Source organism: Myotis lucifugus, unplaced genomic scaffold (genome assembly GCF_000147115.1).
Source record: "Myotis lucifugus unplaced genomic scaffold, Myoluc2.0 scaffold_460, whole genome shotgun sequence".
Lineage (NCBI taxonomy): Eukaryota > Metazoa > Chordata > Mammalia > Chiroptera > Vespertilionidae > Myotis > Myotis lucifugus.
Window position 1 is genome coordinate 359,813 of NW_005871508.1, and position 15,440 is coordinate 375,252.

At 41.3% G+C, this 15,440-nt stretch overlaps 1 protein-coding gene across 8 annotated transcripts in view; it reads left to right on the forward strand.

Annotated features, from left to right (window-relative positions):
* RPGRIP1L (RPGRIP1 like) overlaps window positions 1–15,440 on the forward strand; it is a 73,767-nt gene that overhangs the window by 4,943 nt on the left and 53,384 nt on the right. For 7 of the 8 annotated variants that reach the window (XM_014445511.2, XM_023744394.1, XM_023744395.1 and 4 more), the window contains 3 exons: window positions 3,043–3,341; window positions 6,875–6,968; window positions 8,233–8,376. In XM_014445511.2, the coding sequence (XP_014300997.1) occupies window positions 3,043–3,341; window positions 6,875–6,968; window positions 8,233–8,376 (537 nt within the window). Of the gene's footprint in view, window positions 1–1,019; window positions 1,449–3,042; window positions 3,342–6,874; window positions 6,969–8,232; window positions 8,377–15,440 lie in introns of those variants that run through there. The other variant, XM_023744396.1, reaches the window with a different exon arrangement.

The following is a 15,440-nucleotide window of genomic DNA, read 5'->3' on the forward strand; positions in this document are numbered from 1 at the left end:
TCGGGTTTCATATTTATAGTTTAATAAGCAAATGGCCAAAGCATCTGTTTTTTTAAACGTCTTGATTTTAAAATGAAAGTTTTAAAAAGTAATTAGCTATTTTAACCTGTTAAAATGCATGTGTCCTTAAACTTTCGGGTTTACTAATGAAAACATCACTTCAGTATCTGGAACACATTTAACTTCGCTTGAGTTAGTCTAGAGCAGTGGTTCTCAACCTTCCTAATGCCTCCACCCTTTAATGCAGTTCCTCATGTTGCGGTGACCCCCAATTTCATTGTTACAAATTGAACATAATGAAAGCATAGTGATTCATCACAAAAACAATATGTAATTATATATGTGTTTTCCGATGGTCTTAGGCGACCCCTGTGAACGGGTCGTTCGACCCCAAAGGGGTCGCGACCCACAGGTTGAGAACCGCTGGTCTAGCGTCTGTATTGATCAGAGTCTCAGCCGTTTCTGAAGAAAGAGTGTCACTTCCGATTTGCATGCAAAAATTTCTGCACAGATGATTTCGTAAGAGGCGATATTCCTTCATTCTCTCTTGTTCAGAAACACGATGACTCTCTTCTGAATTCGAAACAAAAAGTGCTTTCACTTCTAGAAGCAGGAACAGGTCTGTGTTCATACTCACGTTCTAGGTTAAATGAAAAGGCAGAACAGCCAGGAAAGAAGGTGGGTTTCTTTCTGTTTAGAATTTACTCTAAAGGGGTGACTCTAGCTCGGTTCCTACCCCGTGGGCTTCGCTGTGATGCCCCGGGGCTGCTGTGTGCCGGGCTTTGACTCTGAGTCGTGAGGATGTCTGTTTTCAGGACATGTGACCCACTTGCCTGATTCCTTTTCTGGCCAGTAACACACACATGTCCGCCTGTCAGAATGAGGAATGTGGTCTCTCACCACTAAACAATTCTTTTTCTTTCTAAGCGTAATTGGTCAGTAAAAGAATTGAATTCACAACCTTGACCTCATTAGTAATTTGTCCTAGCCAGAAAATATAAAACAACTTAATAATGAGCCATGTAGTTTAATGGAAAAGGGACTGGGCTGGGAGTCAAGTTGTACGCATGTGTTCTATTCATCTCCCTGCCACTAGCGTATGGTATGTTCAAGCCATTAACCTCCTGGGATTTGATTTCACTCAGACCCGAGAGTAATGATCTATGGACCGCTGTGACCCAAAGCTCTACATTCCTCCTCAGTGTCACACCCCTGACACTACCTAGATACCTAGGCAAAACTGCCTTTAAATGTATCCTTACGATATAAATCAGTGTCACTCTAGGATAACTGTAGATTTGAGTACTCCACCTGAGTACTCAAACTTTACCTGATCGCTTATGGTTCATTAAGATCAAATAAGCAAACCAATGGAAATGACTGCCGTTACTGGAGAAAGGACTGAAAGAACTTGAAGCCACTCTGTCCATGTGCTCGTGCCTTAAAAAGTGAGTGCGGTCACTTACTTTCCTGTAGATGTTGACAGCTTTTCCGGCTTAAACCTGCCTCTCTTTTGAATGGAGTCTCTCTCTCGGTCTCTGTAACAGGAAGCGCGGCTGTCTAGTTGGCACCTCGTGGAGATGGCTGCCACATTTCCAGGGCTAAGCATTGGGTGGGGCTCCGACCCGAACTCCTTCAAGGGCTGGGAAGGTTCGTGGCTCTATCGGGCTAGGATACCGGCCCGATTTCCCGAGGATCTGTCATCCTCTGGATTCGGTGGAAAGGAACTAATCCATTGATTATTTCACTGGGGGTTTGTGGTGCTCTTGGATCTTGGTTTTTATTATCCTGGATCCCTTATAAAGCATGTTTAATGGATGTGCCTCGAGGGAAAGAGGAAACAATCTTAGCTGATTATGTTATGCATAGCTCTCCCCGTGCAGTGCCGCACGCTGTAGGCCGAGAAGCCCAAGTGTAGATAGACGGGTATTACCACCGCTGCTACAGAGGACTCCGCTCAGGGCAAAAAGAGGTTGTTCTAGGACATCCCAAAGCTATTAAGGATTTTTTTTATTTCACTTTTGTTCTCTTAAGTAAAAGCTTCTGTCCATAACCATGCTCAAATAAAGCAAACCCCATGTAAAGAAAAATGAAGTGAGTTTTTATTTTCAATCTCCTGTCTGGGTCTTTATAAAAATAGATTCACTATAAACTAGAGTCAGCTATTGAAGATGTGCGACCAATTTTGTAAAGTCTTGAACTTGTGTCTCTCATCAAAGCCACCTTTTCTTTCTTGTCCTGCCAAGATTTTTCCATTCGCTGTCAGGCATGTTTTCTCTGCGTGTATATTACATCACCCCCATGTGCCCTTTCTGTCTTTTGTTCTGTCTAACCAGTTTTTATCAAAACTTAAAAGAATCAAAGGTATAAACTTCTCCTGAGATGTCAAAAGCACAATTTATGCCTAAACCCAAAGGTAGCATTAAAATAATACTCTTTGTACCTAATTATTTTCTACCATTAGCCATGCATGTCTCTTGAGCGCTAAGTAACGTTTAATGGCACATTTTTATTTCTTTTGAATTTTTCATGGTGCTTTTATATGTGTGTATCTCTGTGTTCTAACACTTTTATATTTGTAGTACGTCTTAATCCTGGAGAAACTGAAAACAATATATCACATAAATGCTGCATAGTCTTAACACAGTTTCCAAAAGTTTTAACTTACTGTGGCTTGCAGATATAACCCACCACATCCACAATCTGTAGCTACAGTTAAGTGCATACAGCATTCCTACATAAGGTCATGCGTTAAAAATTGCATTTGAGGAACATATGGAGTAAATATGTGTCCTCTCTTTACTAACCTTAAATGATAAGCCTTAGGAAACTGTTATTTGTCAGTGCTATAAAGCAGATTGTTGCCCAGTGGTTTCAATTATCATCAAAGGGTTCTTCACAGGCAGTAATAGTTACATCAAAACCTGAAATTTATTATTCAGGTTCTGCACTGAAGTCTTCACAGTGATTATGTTCCTTTCAACAGAATGCATTTTATGCTGACTTCTCACATTCCTTTTCATCTTTTTATTATTTCCCTAGAATGGCCACCAAGTTAATACGGCTAGTTAATGACAAGAAAAGATATGAGCGGGTTGGTGGCGGCCCCAAGCGGCTGGGACGAGATGTGGAGCTGGAAGAAATGATCGAGCAGCTGCAGGAGAAAGTTCACGAGCTGGAGAGACAGAACGAAGCCCTCAAAAACAGACTCATTTCAGCCAAACAGCAACTCCAGGTCCAGGGTGGCAGGCAAGCCCCTTACAGCAACGTGCAGTCCCGCGTAAACACGGGGCGGAGGAAAGCGAGCGAAAGCGCAGGCGCGCAGGACTGCCCCCGGAAAGGTAAAACAGCTTCCACACATCCTCAGCTGACAGCTTTCAATAGGTCATTTGGCACAACACACAGTTTTACTTCTGTATTATTCATGTTCCTAAGTTTCTTTAGGAAGATAAATATCATTTTGGGACCTGTTTTTGATTTTTAAAAAATCCATATTAATATGAAGGTTATTTTATTTAAGAATCCCTAGATCACACTCAAATTTGTTTAGTAAACATGGAGCATAACTATTCATTCTAACTGGTGCGACACATGTGTGAAACTACATGAAATATGAGTTCAGTTTAGTTTTCGTGTTTTTTTAAATGACAGGAGCATATCACATGGACACACGTAAATGGGAAAACCAGCTAGTTTGCCTATATCTGACCACTGTTAAGTTCTTTATCGAAAGGCCTTTTATGACATTTGCAGGCTTGTGTAAAGCTTCCTCGTGGTGTGGTGGTAGCATGGCAGGGGCACGTGCACGTACCTGGGAGTTTTGAAAGTTGGGTTCTTGCTCCTCCACTTTGTATCTGGTGGCTTTGGACGAGTCCTCTGATTATTCTGAACTTGAGTTGTCTTTACCGGTAAAATAAAAGGATATAAGCAAGTGACCGATAAGGGTCTCTTCCATCTCCAAAAGAGATCATAGGACAATCACTTTTTTAATTTTGAAAATAAGCCACCTAAGCCCTACCCAGGTTACAGAGCAATTTAATTGCATAGACAAGACTCATGATAGAAAAAAAAACTAAACGTTTCTCATAAAATCCCAATTCTCTCCACCCACAGACAAATGTATTTACGATGAAGCAAAAAGTCAGTAACTATTTTCGGTGACACATTTTTAATTTCAGCTCCTAGGAAAGGAAATAAAAAGTTAGCTCTAATTGATCTTCATTTGGAAGACACTTCACATAAAAACCAAACATTTTTAGGGACAGAGAAAATGATGTGAAATTTGCATTTCAATTCATTGGGAAAGAAAAAAAACACCATGTGAACAGAATGGGCGAAAAATTTGTTCTGTTTTTTCTTCCAGCCGAAATGTTAACACTCTGTTCCCTAGACGGTGCCTTTGAAGTGGGGAAGGCTCCTCTCAGGCAGGAGGCAGCTGCAGGATGAAAGAGCAAGCCTGCCCCTTGCTCTGTGGGATTGGCAGTAAACTCAATACAACCAAGTGGCCATGATGAATCATAGACCAGAAACACACTCTGCCACTCCTTCGCTTCCTACGTGGAAGAGCGCCCTTGACCTCTCGGGGCCTCATCGTCCCCATCTGTAAAATGGGGCGATAACGCCTGGTTAGAAGTAGGGCCAGGAGGTGGTAGGGACATAAAAAAATAAGTCCCTACAATAATAGATTTCACCTTTGAAAAGTCATTTATCCTCCCCTGGCCGGTGTGGCTCAGTGGGTGAGCATTGGCCTGTGAACCAGGAGGTCACGGTTCAATTCCTGGTCAGGGGGCAGCCAATCAATGATTCTCATCATCACTGTTTCTCTCTCCCTCTTCCTGCCTCTCTGAAATCAATAAAAAAAAAATTTTTTTTTAAGTTACTTATCCTCTCTGAACCTGTGACCCATAGCTGGGCAAGCTGATCTCTGAGGTTGGCAAGGTCTTTCCAACTAACACGACACCCAAAGTTTAGATTAACTCCGCAAGCTCATCTAGTGCTCTGAAGGGCTGTTTACATAGGAGAATTCGGTGGGAGTTTCTCCCTATAGGAAAAAAAGCCACAGAGCAGCAGTCTTGTGGAAATATGACTACATCGCTTGAATTTCCCCTTGTGTTTATACTCAGTAATTCAGATCTTTTTCACTGTTTGTTATAGAGTCCAAGACATAGAAGCTGCACAGAGCATTACATAGTGATGAATACTTTCTTAACCACTGCCTTCCTGAGTATACGTGAAGCATCATTATCGAGATTGATACCATAAGAACCTTATCAGACTCTTCAAGACCACCTTTGAGTCTGGGATCAGGCCAGACTTGTCAGAACCAGTGCAGCCCGGGGTGGTGGGGTGAGAACCCCAGGCCCTCTCTGGCCCCACGGGCCTCACCCCCAAGCTGCTGTACAAATATTATTTTCTATTTATGCCAGGTCAGGATAAAGGATGAAAATACCGCTTCAAGTGTGATCACTGTGATGTAGAAACAATTCGTATTGTGAAGAACAAAGATTTTTATGAAGTGTATGTGTTTTAAAAGATAACCATTGGCAACTCACCATAAAATCATAGTTTTAAGAAATAGTTTGAGTATAAATAGGCTTTATTTGTTTGTTTTTAAATATTTTTTAAATTGATTTCAGAGAGAGGAAGAGAGAGGGACAGAGAGATAGAAACATCAATGATGAGAGCAAATCATAGATCGGCTGCCTCCTGCACGTCCCCTACTGAGGATCAAGCCCCAAACCCTGGCATGTGCCCTGACCGGGAATCGAACGGTGTGTGATCTCCTGGTTCATAGACCAGTGCTCAACCACTGAGCCACACCAAATGGGCTAAATTGTGTGTGTTTTTTAATTCTACTAGTGATGTTTAGTTTTTCCATGATTGATTTAGGAAATGCTTAAGAATTAGCATTACTGCCAAAATAATATATTTGGCGAATTTTAACACAGTAAACTATTTTAATGTTTTAGGCAGAGCCTTTTCTGTTTTTTAGTCTAGACTACAGCAAAAGGTGGTGAAAATTTTGGAAATAGCAAATAATAGTGCCATTTTTTTCTAATTAAAATTCTCATTTTTAAAAGTAAACATTTCTAAAGAGACAGAATTTTTTCTGTACCATTGTACCTGGGACTATGCGCCATTAAAAGCTAAATTGTCATAATTTATCTACCTTAAACTCTTATAATTTAATTCCATGTCGTATTTTATCCACCTTAAACTCTAATAATTTAATTCTGTGTCATATTTTATTACCTTAAACTCTAATAATTTAATTATTCTCTAAGTGTAAACTAATTCATGTAATTAAAAGTATGTTTCACTTTTAACAGGCTTATAAAATTGCATATAACTACTGTGCAATTGTATTTTAAGTACATCAGCAAAATGTTTTATTTAGAGGAATCCTATTGATTATCTCCCCTCCAATTACCTTTGTTTATAAATGGACTTTATCATTGAGGTGGAATAAACCAAAGTACAGGAAACATTTATCAAATATACTAAATCAAAAATATGTTTTTGAAACCTTTGCTTTCATACTTCAGTTTAATTGCAAAGACCTGAATTGAAGACTTAGGGTCTTTCAGAAATTATTTCAGGAGTTTTAAATCTAGGTCGAATCAAATTATTTCTAGGTCATTTGTTTTTCTTAGTAGAATTTGTTTAATGGGCTATACTTGCTGCTGTGTTTGATCCATTGCCAACTGGTGGCTCAGAGCTAATAATCCCTTTGGCAAAGTATTTCTGATTCTCTGTTCTGCAGAGCACCTATCTCTCAGTACTGAAGCAATTCTGTTACATCACACATTTCCTCGTGACATCAAAGCCAGGGTCCTCTTTTCTAACATCTATAATCTTATTAATTTATTTTTAGGTATTAGATTCCAAGATGTAGATGTAGATCAACCCATGCTGACAAAATATGGCAACAATTTACTTGAAGAAGCCAGAGGAGAAATAAGAAACTTGTATGTATTCTTTTTGTGGTCATTTTAGAACTTTGTTTATTGATCATACTTTGGGGTGTTTTGCTAATCCCTCTCTTTCCCTTATTTTAAATAAAACTGGCTTATGTACAAATAATTTGCTCCACCAAATTGCAGCTAGATCTGTGGGATAAGAGCATATTATTAAACATGTTCCCATTGAAATGAGGAAAATGAACACCTACGCGATGGAAGTGTTCGTAGAATAGTCCGCTTTATTGTAATTTCCCCCCCAAAGGAATGGCATAAAGTCCATTCATTTAGGGGCAGCATTTTCATTCTTAGAAAAATCCCAGGCAATTTTTTAAAATCCTGAATTAATTAGCCTTTTTTGTGGCTAAAAAAAAAAAATTGGAGGGCGTGGCTTAAAAGTTTGAAGTTATCAAATACATATGGATTTCAGATTTTGTTTCACTACGATTCTACGGTCCTGCATTCTTCATCATACTATGGTTTCAAGAAAGTTCCCCCTGCCATGTTGAGCTTACTTTCCAGTTAATCAAAGCCTCATGGTTTCGGTGTCTGTGCATCACACAAATGAAGATAAGGCTCCACCTCATCACACCCCTCACCTGGATCATCAGGAAGTACCGGTTCTGAATGAGGCAGCGGACCATACTTTCAGATAGCTGCTTAAGAATCATATGGGCTTACGATTTTTTCTTCTGAATATTCCAAATACCAGAGACGGTGATGATTATATTGTGAGAGAATAGAAACTAAAAGACTAGGCCTAATCTTGTTAACCTGTTAGCTAAAGAGCCAGGTTCATAGCAGTTTCCTGAGGTCATTACACTGGGATGCTGCCAGATGCCATAGAGATCAACCTATGCTAGGGACCACTTAATTACGTTTTGCAAATTTTTGCCATCTCTCTCTGAAGTGTTAATTTAGGTGATAAAGGGAAATCTACATGTGAAAGAACAAAGGCATAGAAATTAGCTGAAGATGAATAGACTGTGGACTACCTAATAGGTGAACAATAAATACTTAACAACTGAATCTAACCACCGATCCATTGCCTAGGGCGTTATCTTATATAAAGGGTGTCTTGAGTTGCTCCCCGTGTACCTCCAGATCATCACCCATAAACTGCCCCTATTTTCCTAGGGTTCAGAGGCCCTTAAGCTAACATTTCAAACTTGTGCTTGCTTTTGTTAGGAAGAACTAACTGTCTTTGTACTGATCTTAAATACTGCGGATATTTCCTCAAACTGCACATTCACGCAAAGGCTCTTTATTTCAGAGAAGATGTTATTCAGTCACAGAGAGGCCAGATAGAAGAGTTAGAGCAGTTGACGGAGATCCTGAAAACTCAGTTGCGGAGAAAAGAAAATGAAATTGAGTTATCTCTTCTTCAGCTTCGAGAACAGCAGGCTACAGATCAAAGGTATGTTAAAATAGAAATATCGCTTTGATAAAGTCAAAATTCATTTAGAATGCTTTAAGAACAAGCTTAACTACCAAGCAAAATAGAGACAGACTCATAGATCGAGAGCAGGCATACAGCTCTGATGGGAGGGTGGGGGGTGAAGGGATTGAAAAAAAAAGAGAGAGAGCTCATGGACAACAGTGTAGTGTTTGCAGTGTGTGTGGGGGGGGGGGGGCGTTAATGGTGATGGAAAAAATAAAATATCACGTGCCATAGAAGGATAAATCAGGTCTATTTAAAAATCATGTTTTTACATCACTTCTTCATATAAGCCTGCTCTAGATCATCAACAGCTCTAGTCTGAGGTCAGTTCTCCCTAACTGGTCAGCCTCGCCTTGTTGACTCCATGCGTTGCCCCATTCACCAGGACTGTAGGTCTGACACCACGGGGCATGTGTGACCGGGACTCAGTGGCTGGCATACCTAATGGTTTTCTTCAACCTTAAAAGGTAGTAAATTCCATATCATGGTACCAATTATTTTTATCCCCAAAAGTGTTACCTTTCCTCATCTTCAAAGTTTGCATCAAACTGTTGATGTTTGGGACGATGGGGTTCCTTCAGCGGTCTCCTTGCGGCCTCTTGTTTGCTAATCGCAGCATTTTCCCTACCATCCTCATATGCGATGTTTTTGCTTCCAGCATTGGTCCTCTCATTTTTGCTTTCATGTTGTGCTTCCAAAAAGGCTTTATGTATTCTTCCTTGAATTATTTTCTTCCCTTTATGACTTTTCTGTTTGTGTTTCTTTTTTTTTCTTTCTTTATGGTTTTTTTTGACCAAGCATACCCAAATGTAAATTAGTATATTAAACCCCCAAGTACCCATAAGTCAGGTTTAACAGTTTCAGCGTGTTATCACTCTTCTTTCATCCCTTCACCTTTATTTTCTTCAATTAATTAGCCCTAGCCAGACATCTTGCCATCTCACCTGTAAATACTGTAGTATATATCTTTGTCTGATAAGGGATTTTCTTTTAGCATAACCACCATGCATATCACATCTGACAAACCATGCATATCACATCTGACAAACCACATGCATATCACACCTGACAAACCACCATGCAGATACACCTGACAAAAACAGCAATTCCTTGATATTAGTCAATAACCAGTTTATAGTCAAACGTCCCTGCAGGTGCCTTTCTGCTGTGTGTTGGAGTCCAGATGAGGCCTACACGTGGCATCCGCTGCATCTATCTAATTCCTCTCAATGTTTTCTGTAAACCAGACCTAGGCCCTCGTGTTCCCCCTTCCGATTTGTGTGACACCAGGCTTTCATGGCTAGGATCTTAGTTACACAAACCAAGGACGATTTCCCACTTTTCATTTCAGGTTCAGAATTCCAGTTCCTTTAGCAAACTAACCTACATGGAACTATTTGAAAGAGCTAAGAAATGATACATACTGGGAAACTTGTTTTAAAAAAATAAAGTGGGATTAAAAATATATGAGATTTAACAGATTAGTACTATCTCCAATAATTTCTGTTTCTAAAAAGTCATGTGTAAAATTTAATTATATCATAAAATTCTATATGTTTTGTGATATTATATATTCTTCTAAGTGCAGAGCAAATAGTTTTGAGAAATCGATATATATTAGGGGTATCATTTGAACCCTGGCTGTGAACCAGCTGAGTGCGTAGGACGTACTCATGTTCCTGAGAAGAACCGAGTCAGGCTTGGCCTTCTCGGAAGAGCAAGCCATGCTTCCTTGTTTGGAACAGGCCAGACCCCAGCGCCAGTGCGGTGATCCTAGTTGCCCACAACCGCGTTTAGGATATTATCTGAAGATACCGTCTGCGCTTAGGCCACACCCACGCTTGGAGCCCATCCCCAGCAGCTTCCCTTTCTGTCATAGTTCTTAAATTCCCAAGGGGTAGCACCCACACTGTTTGCTCTTCCCTCTTCCAAAGGGGTCTGATCGTCCAGGAACTAGTGTTCAGTACAAATGAAAGGGAGAGCCCAAAGTCACTCAGGGCTGGACTAGATCAGCACAGAAACAGTCACACACAGTACACACATTTTCTTCTCTAAATATTGTCAGCAGGAGACACCTACATGTACAAGAGCCGTTTACCTTAAAAACTGAACTGCTGCCCTGGCCAGTGTGGCTCTGTTGCTTGAGCACCGTCCCTCGGACTGAAGGGTCCCGAGTTCAAGTCCAGTCAAGGACACGTACCTCGGTTGTAGGCTCAGTTCCCAGCCCTGGTTGGGGGGAGTGTGTGGAAGGCAACCAATCGATGTGTCTTTCACATCAATGTTTCTCTCTCTCTCTGTCTCTCCCCCTTCCTTCCACTCTAAAAATCAATGGAAAAATATCCTTGGGTGAGGATTCTCACACACACACACACACACACACACACACAAAAGGTTGCGGGTTCAATCCCTGGTTGGGGCGCATACAGCAAGCAACCAATCGTTTCTCTCACATTGATGTTTCTCTCTCTCTATCTCTCTATCTATCTATCTATCTATCTATCTGTCTATGTCTGTCTCTCTCTGCTTCAGTTTTTCCACCCATAAGATGGGGAAAATGGAAAGTATGGCCACTGGTGCATGCAGTGTCCCAGATTGCGAGAGGGATGTCCAACTGCCGGTTTAAGCCCAACATTCCCCGAGGGGTCCCAGATTCCAAGAGGACGCAGGCCGGGCTGAGGGACCCTCCCTCCCGTGCATGAATTTTCGTGCACCGGGCCTCTAGTAAATAAATAATAAGTAAGACAAAATAAGAACCACAGGTAAAGGTACTTTTGTTTGCCAAAGCCAAAGTGATAAGCCAATGTGTACCCTACCTCACTGATTCTATAAAATTGAAAATTACATATTATTTCCTTAGACTAGGAAGGGTACCTGAAGTGAACGGCATGTCGTTTCTTGAAATACAGTTGTTGAAAACTAAAGAAATGACTTCAAATAAGGGGCTTCAAGTCTTCTTTTTTTCTTATATGTTTACACATAGCTCAAAGTTTTATGTGTAACAGCAGTTGGGGTTGGTTTTTTTTTTAGACTAATGGAAAACTGTTGAAAAAAATGTTGGGGAGAATATAAAACTTGGTATAATTTACTGTAGAGAAAAATTACAAAATGGAAAACATATTTGAACTTGTCTTTCACGGATACATTATTTCAGATTTGAAATTCTAGAAGTCTGATCTGGATGTTGGACTCCTTGTTCTCAAACATGAACCCAACATAGCTGTAATCTGCAGCACGCGGGCGGGTATCATGGCAAAGAGCCCTCTCACAGAATATTATAGAAACTCTTCACAGTCTGGGTTTAATAGACCAGTTTGGTTTGGCATCGGCTTGACATAAACTTTTGGTTATCCAAAGCCCTTAATTGCTTTGAAGTAAAAGCCCAGTGCTGCTCCTTTTTATTAAAATCGTGTTTTTTCTTGTTACTGTGGTCTATTTTGGAAGACTGAGCTGTGATTTTTGCATATGTTCTACATAATGCCTCATTAGCAGAAAATCTTGTATCATTTACAAGTAGCCTGAATGTCTGTGTTGTTTTGAACAAAAGTCCATATTAAAATTTAAACAATATAAAAATGCACATTTTCTGCTTATTAAAAAGGCCGTCTTAAATTAAATGCACAGCAGTCACCAGTGAGCACATGTACGTGAACATTAAAATCAGAATGGTTTTACCTTTTATTGACTTTTTCAACTCCAAAACTATTTATACTCTGACTGATTGTGTAACTAGTTCGTACTGTGTTTCTTTTTTAAACACATGTTAGGGTGTTTATCTTCTTAATTAAAATCATGGAAGTGCCATCACGTCCCAGTGGAGGGAATTGAACCCATAAACGTCTCAGACATTCTGGCTTGCTCTGCCCTTTGGTTGAGAGCAAATTCTCAGGTCCTGAAGCAGCCTTTGCAGCCGCGCAGCGAAGACACAGCGTGGCTTTGGGCTCCATCTCCCCCCGTGCAGCGTCACAGGGTGACTTCCCCGTCTTTCGTTCTGAAAATTGCAAACCTACAGAGAAGTTGTGAGGACAGCTGTGGGAAGACTCACATCCCTTCGCCCCTTTGCATATTTGTGAATGACACAGCCTGCCCGGCACTCTGCCTGCTCCTGCATGAACCTGCCCCCTTCCCTCCCCTCACCCCTCTCAGGCTCGAGAGTCCAGTGAGCGTATCACTTCACCTTCTGCGCACTCCTCAGTGTCTTCACGTAACTACAGGGCAGCTGTCCCACCCAGGGCACTGAGCAGTGAGTGACGGAGTAGCCTCATCTAATACTCAGTCCGTCTTCAAACTTCCCGTTGGCCCAAGGATGTCCTAAATAGCTGTTTTGTTTAAATAGCTGGGGTTTTTGTGTTTTGTTGTTGTTGTTGGGGTTTTATTTTTTTTTTGTCCTGGCTGGGTTGTTCAGTTGGTTGGAGCATCATCCCGTACACCAAAAGGTGGTGGGTTCGATTCCCAGCCAGGGCACATACTTAGGCTGCAATAAAAAACATATCCTCAGGTGAGGATTTATAAATAGTGGGGGTTTTTTGTTTTGCTTTCTTTTAATCTAGTGTCCAATCACGGCTCATCTATTGTATTTAACTGTCATGTCTTAGGTTTCCTTGCTTCTAGGGTGGTTGCCCAGTCTTCTGGACCCATTCATAGCTGTTTGCAAAATGTCCCTCAATTTGGATTGGTCTGATTGCCCCACCCCCTAACTGAGAGGGCACTGGGATGGAAGGGTAACAAGGGCCAGGGGAAACCATGCAAACATTATTATTATACGGGGAGGTGATCTGTCACTTTTTTAAAAATACATTCACCAAGCTCTTACGATTTTGAATGCCTTAGAATTCGCCCAATGAAAAGTATCACTCAGATTCCTTTTTCTTTTATCCCTGTGCTTTTTATTATTAATATGATGTAAGATCTTTTAGGTGATAGCAACTTGACATATTTTCTCAGCACTTTATACAAACCACAGTTAATAGTAACGTATCAGTGCGTACGTCCATGAGAGCGGAGGGAAAGCCAAACGCGGGAGCCTCAGGAGGAGGCACTTAGAGAATGGGGCGGGCTCCTCTCAGAACGGGCCGGCCAGGAGCGCTGGCTCCCTCACTCAGGGACTCCGGCGAACTCAGTACGTCTCGGAGCCTCAGGTAACCCCTCAACCCTGAGATGGAGACTGAACTGGGTACGAGGTCTCTTCTACCTTTAACTCCTAGGGACCTTGTGTTGATGACAGATTTTTTTTCTACTAAATAGGTGGTATTAATTTAATTCTTTTTTTTAATTCATCGAAGACTTATCATATCAACTATTGCTTCTAATAATGGTGAAATAGCCTGTATTGCTGTCTAGGTAAAATTCCATCAAGAAATAAAAACGATACAAAATCTTTGGTTCACTTTTGCAACTAAATTGGCGATTCACCTACATTTCCCGTTGGGCTTTTTGATGTATTGGATCTAATTCTCAGATCCCCGTTACTAGTTGGAATCCATTAAGCTTGGGCCTCAGAACGGTCCCCTCTAGCAGATGAGCCAGGGTTGACTTGCTGCCCCTCCCCGTCCGTCGGAGTGCGCCCGCCGTCAGGAGCACGTGCCTGTCCCCCCCATCCTCCGTGGGTGTGAGAGGAAGAAAAGGCCGCGTTCTGATTCATATTGTGACCCAGCGCCACCAGGAGGATGTGATCCGGATAAACCTGCACAGACATGTTTGCCTGTGTGCAGTCTTCCATCGGGGCTTTCTGTTCACTGTGAACTCAAGTAGCAGCACGAGTGGAACCGTAACTTCCTATTCACAAGGGATGCCCTGCTAGGGATGGTTATCTCTGTGGTCCTAACGGGAGCTGTGAGTGACCTGCGTTTCTTTCAGCAAGCCACTTGCAGAATGTCTGCCAGTGTTAAAAAAAAAAAATAGAGTTTTTTTCATCCTAAGGTTATTCTCAACTTTATCCCCCAAACTTAGCCTGAAACTGTTACTCAAAAAAGAGCCTCTCTATTCTCTCACACAGATTGTACGCAACCACTTCCCAGAATCTCGTAGCCTCGCTTCTGTACTCCGGAGCCTGCTCTTCTAAACGGTGGTAACTGCTAGATCACAACTTTGTTACCTCCAAAAATCAAGCGGCTTTGTTTTAAGCATTCACTGTCCTCACTGCAGCCAGAAGGGAATGTCAGGGGGGTGGGAGGGGGTGGAGGAGGGACGGGGAGAGGAAGTGTCAGAAACTCAGCAAAGCAGGGATTTTTTTCTCCGTAAGATGGCATATTAGAAGCGACAGTATGTGGAGTTTCTCCTCCCCCGCGAATCCGAGCTCTGGTTTCTGGATTTATTGTGGCACCGGTAGCAGGGCTGCAGGCAAGTGTTCTCAGGGCTTCCATCAGAGGCTCCTTTTCCGAGTTTATTGCTCGACTGTTTCAAATTATGAGCGAAACTTGGCACATAGGTTGTTGAGCTGTGTTACTTTTTTCAACATAAAATCTAATTTATTTCAGTTTGTTTTCAATCTAGAGATGGGCCAACAACTCTCTTCATAGTTTTAGAAGATTTTATCATCATTCTAAATAACGTGTCCGTTCAAAAGAAAAGAGAAACGAACCTGTATTTTTCCAACTTAATTGTTCAGAGTGGGGGTTTTGAAACTGTTTGTTGAGAAATTTATTTTTACAGAGAGTTTAATTGATATGCTTGCTATCTGCGTGCAGATCATTTCACCATGTGTATGCAGCACGTATGAGCCGGTGCAGGGCTGTCAGAGTTCAGCCGACTGTTTTTACTGTGCATTGTTCCTCCCGTTAGAGCAGTGGTTCTCAACCTTCCTAATCCGCGACCCTTTAATACAGTTCCTCATGTTGTGGTGACCCCCAAACATAAAATTATTTTCGTTGCTACTTCATAACTGTCATTTTGCTACTGTTATGAATCGTCATGTAAATATCTGATATGCAGGATGTATTTTCATTGTTACAAATTGAACATAAAGCATAGTGATTAATCACAAAAACAATATGTAATTATATATGTGTTTTCCGATGGTCTTAGGCGACCCCTGTGAAAGGGTC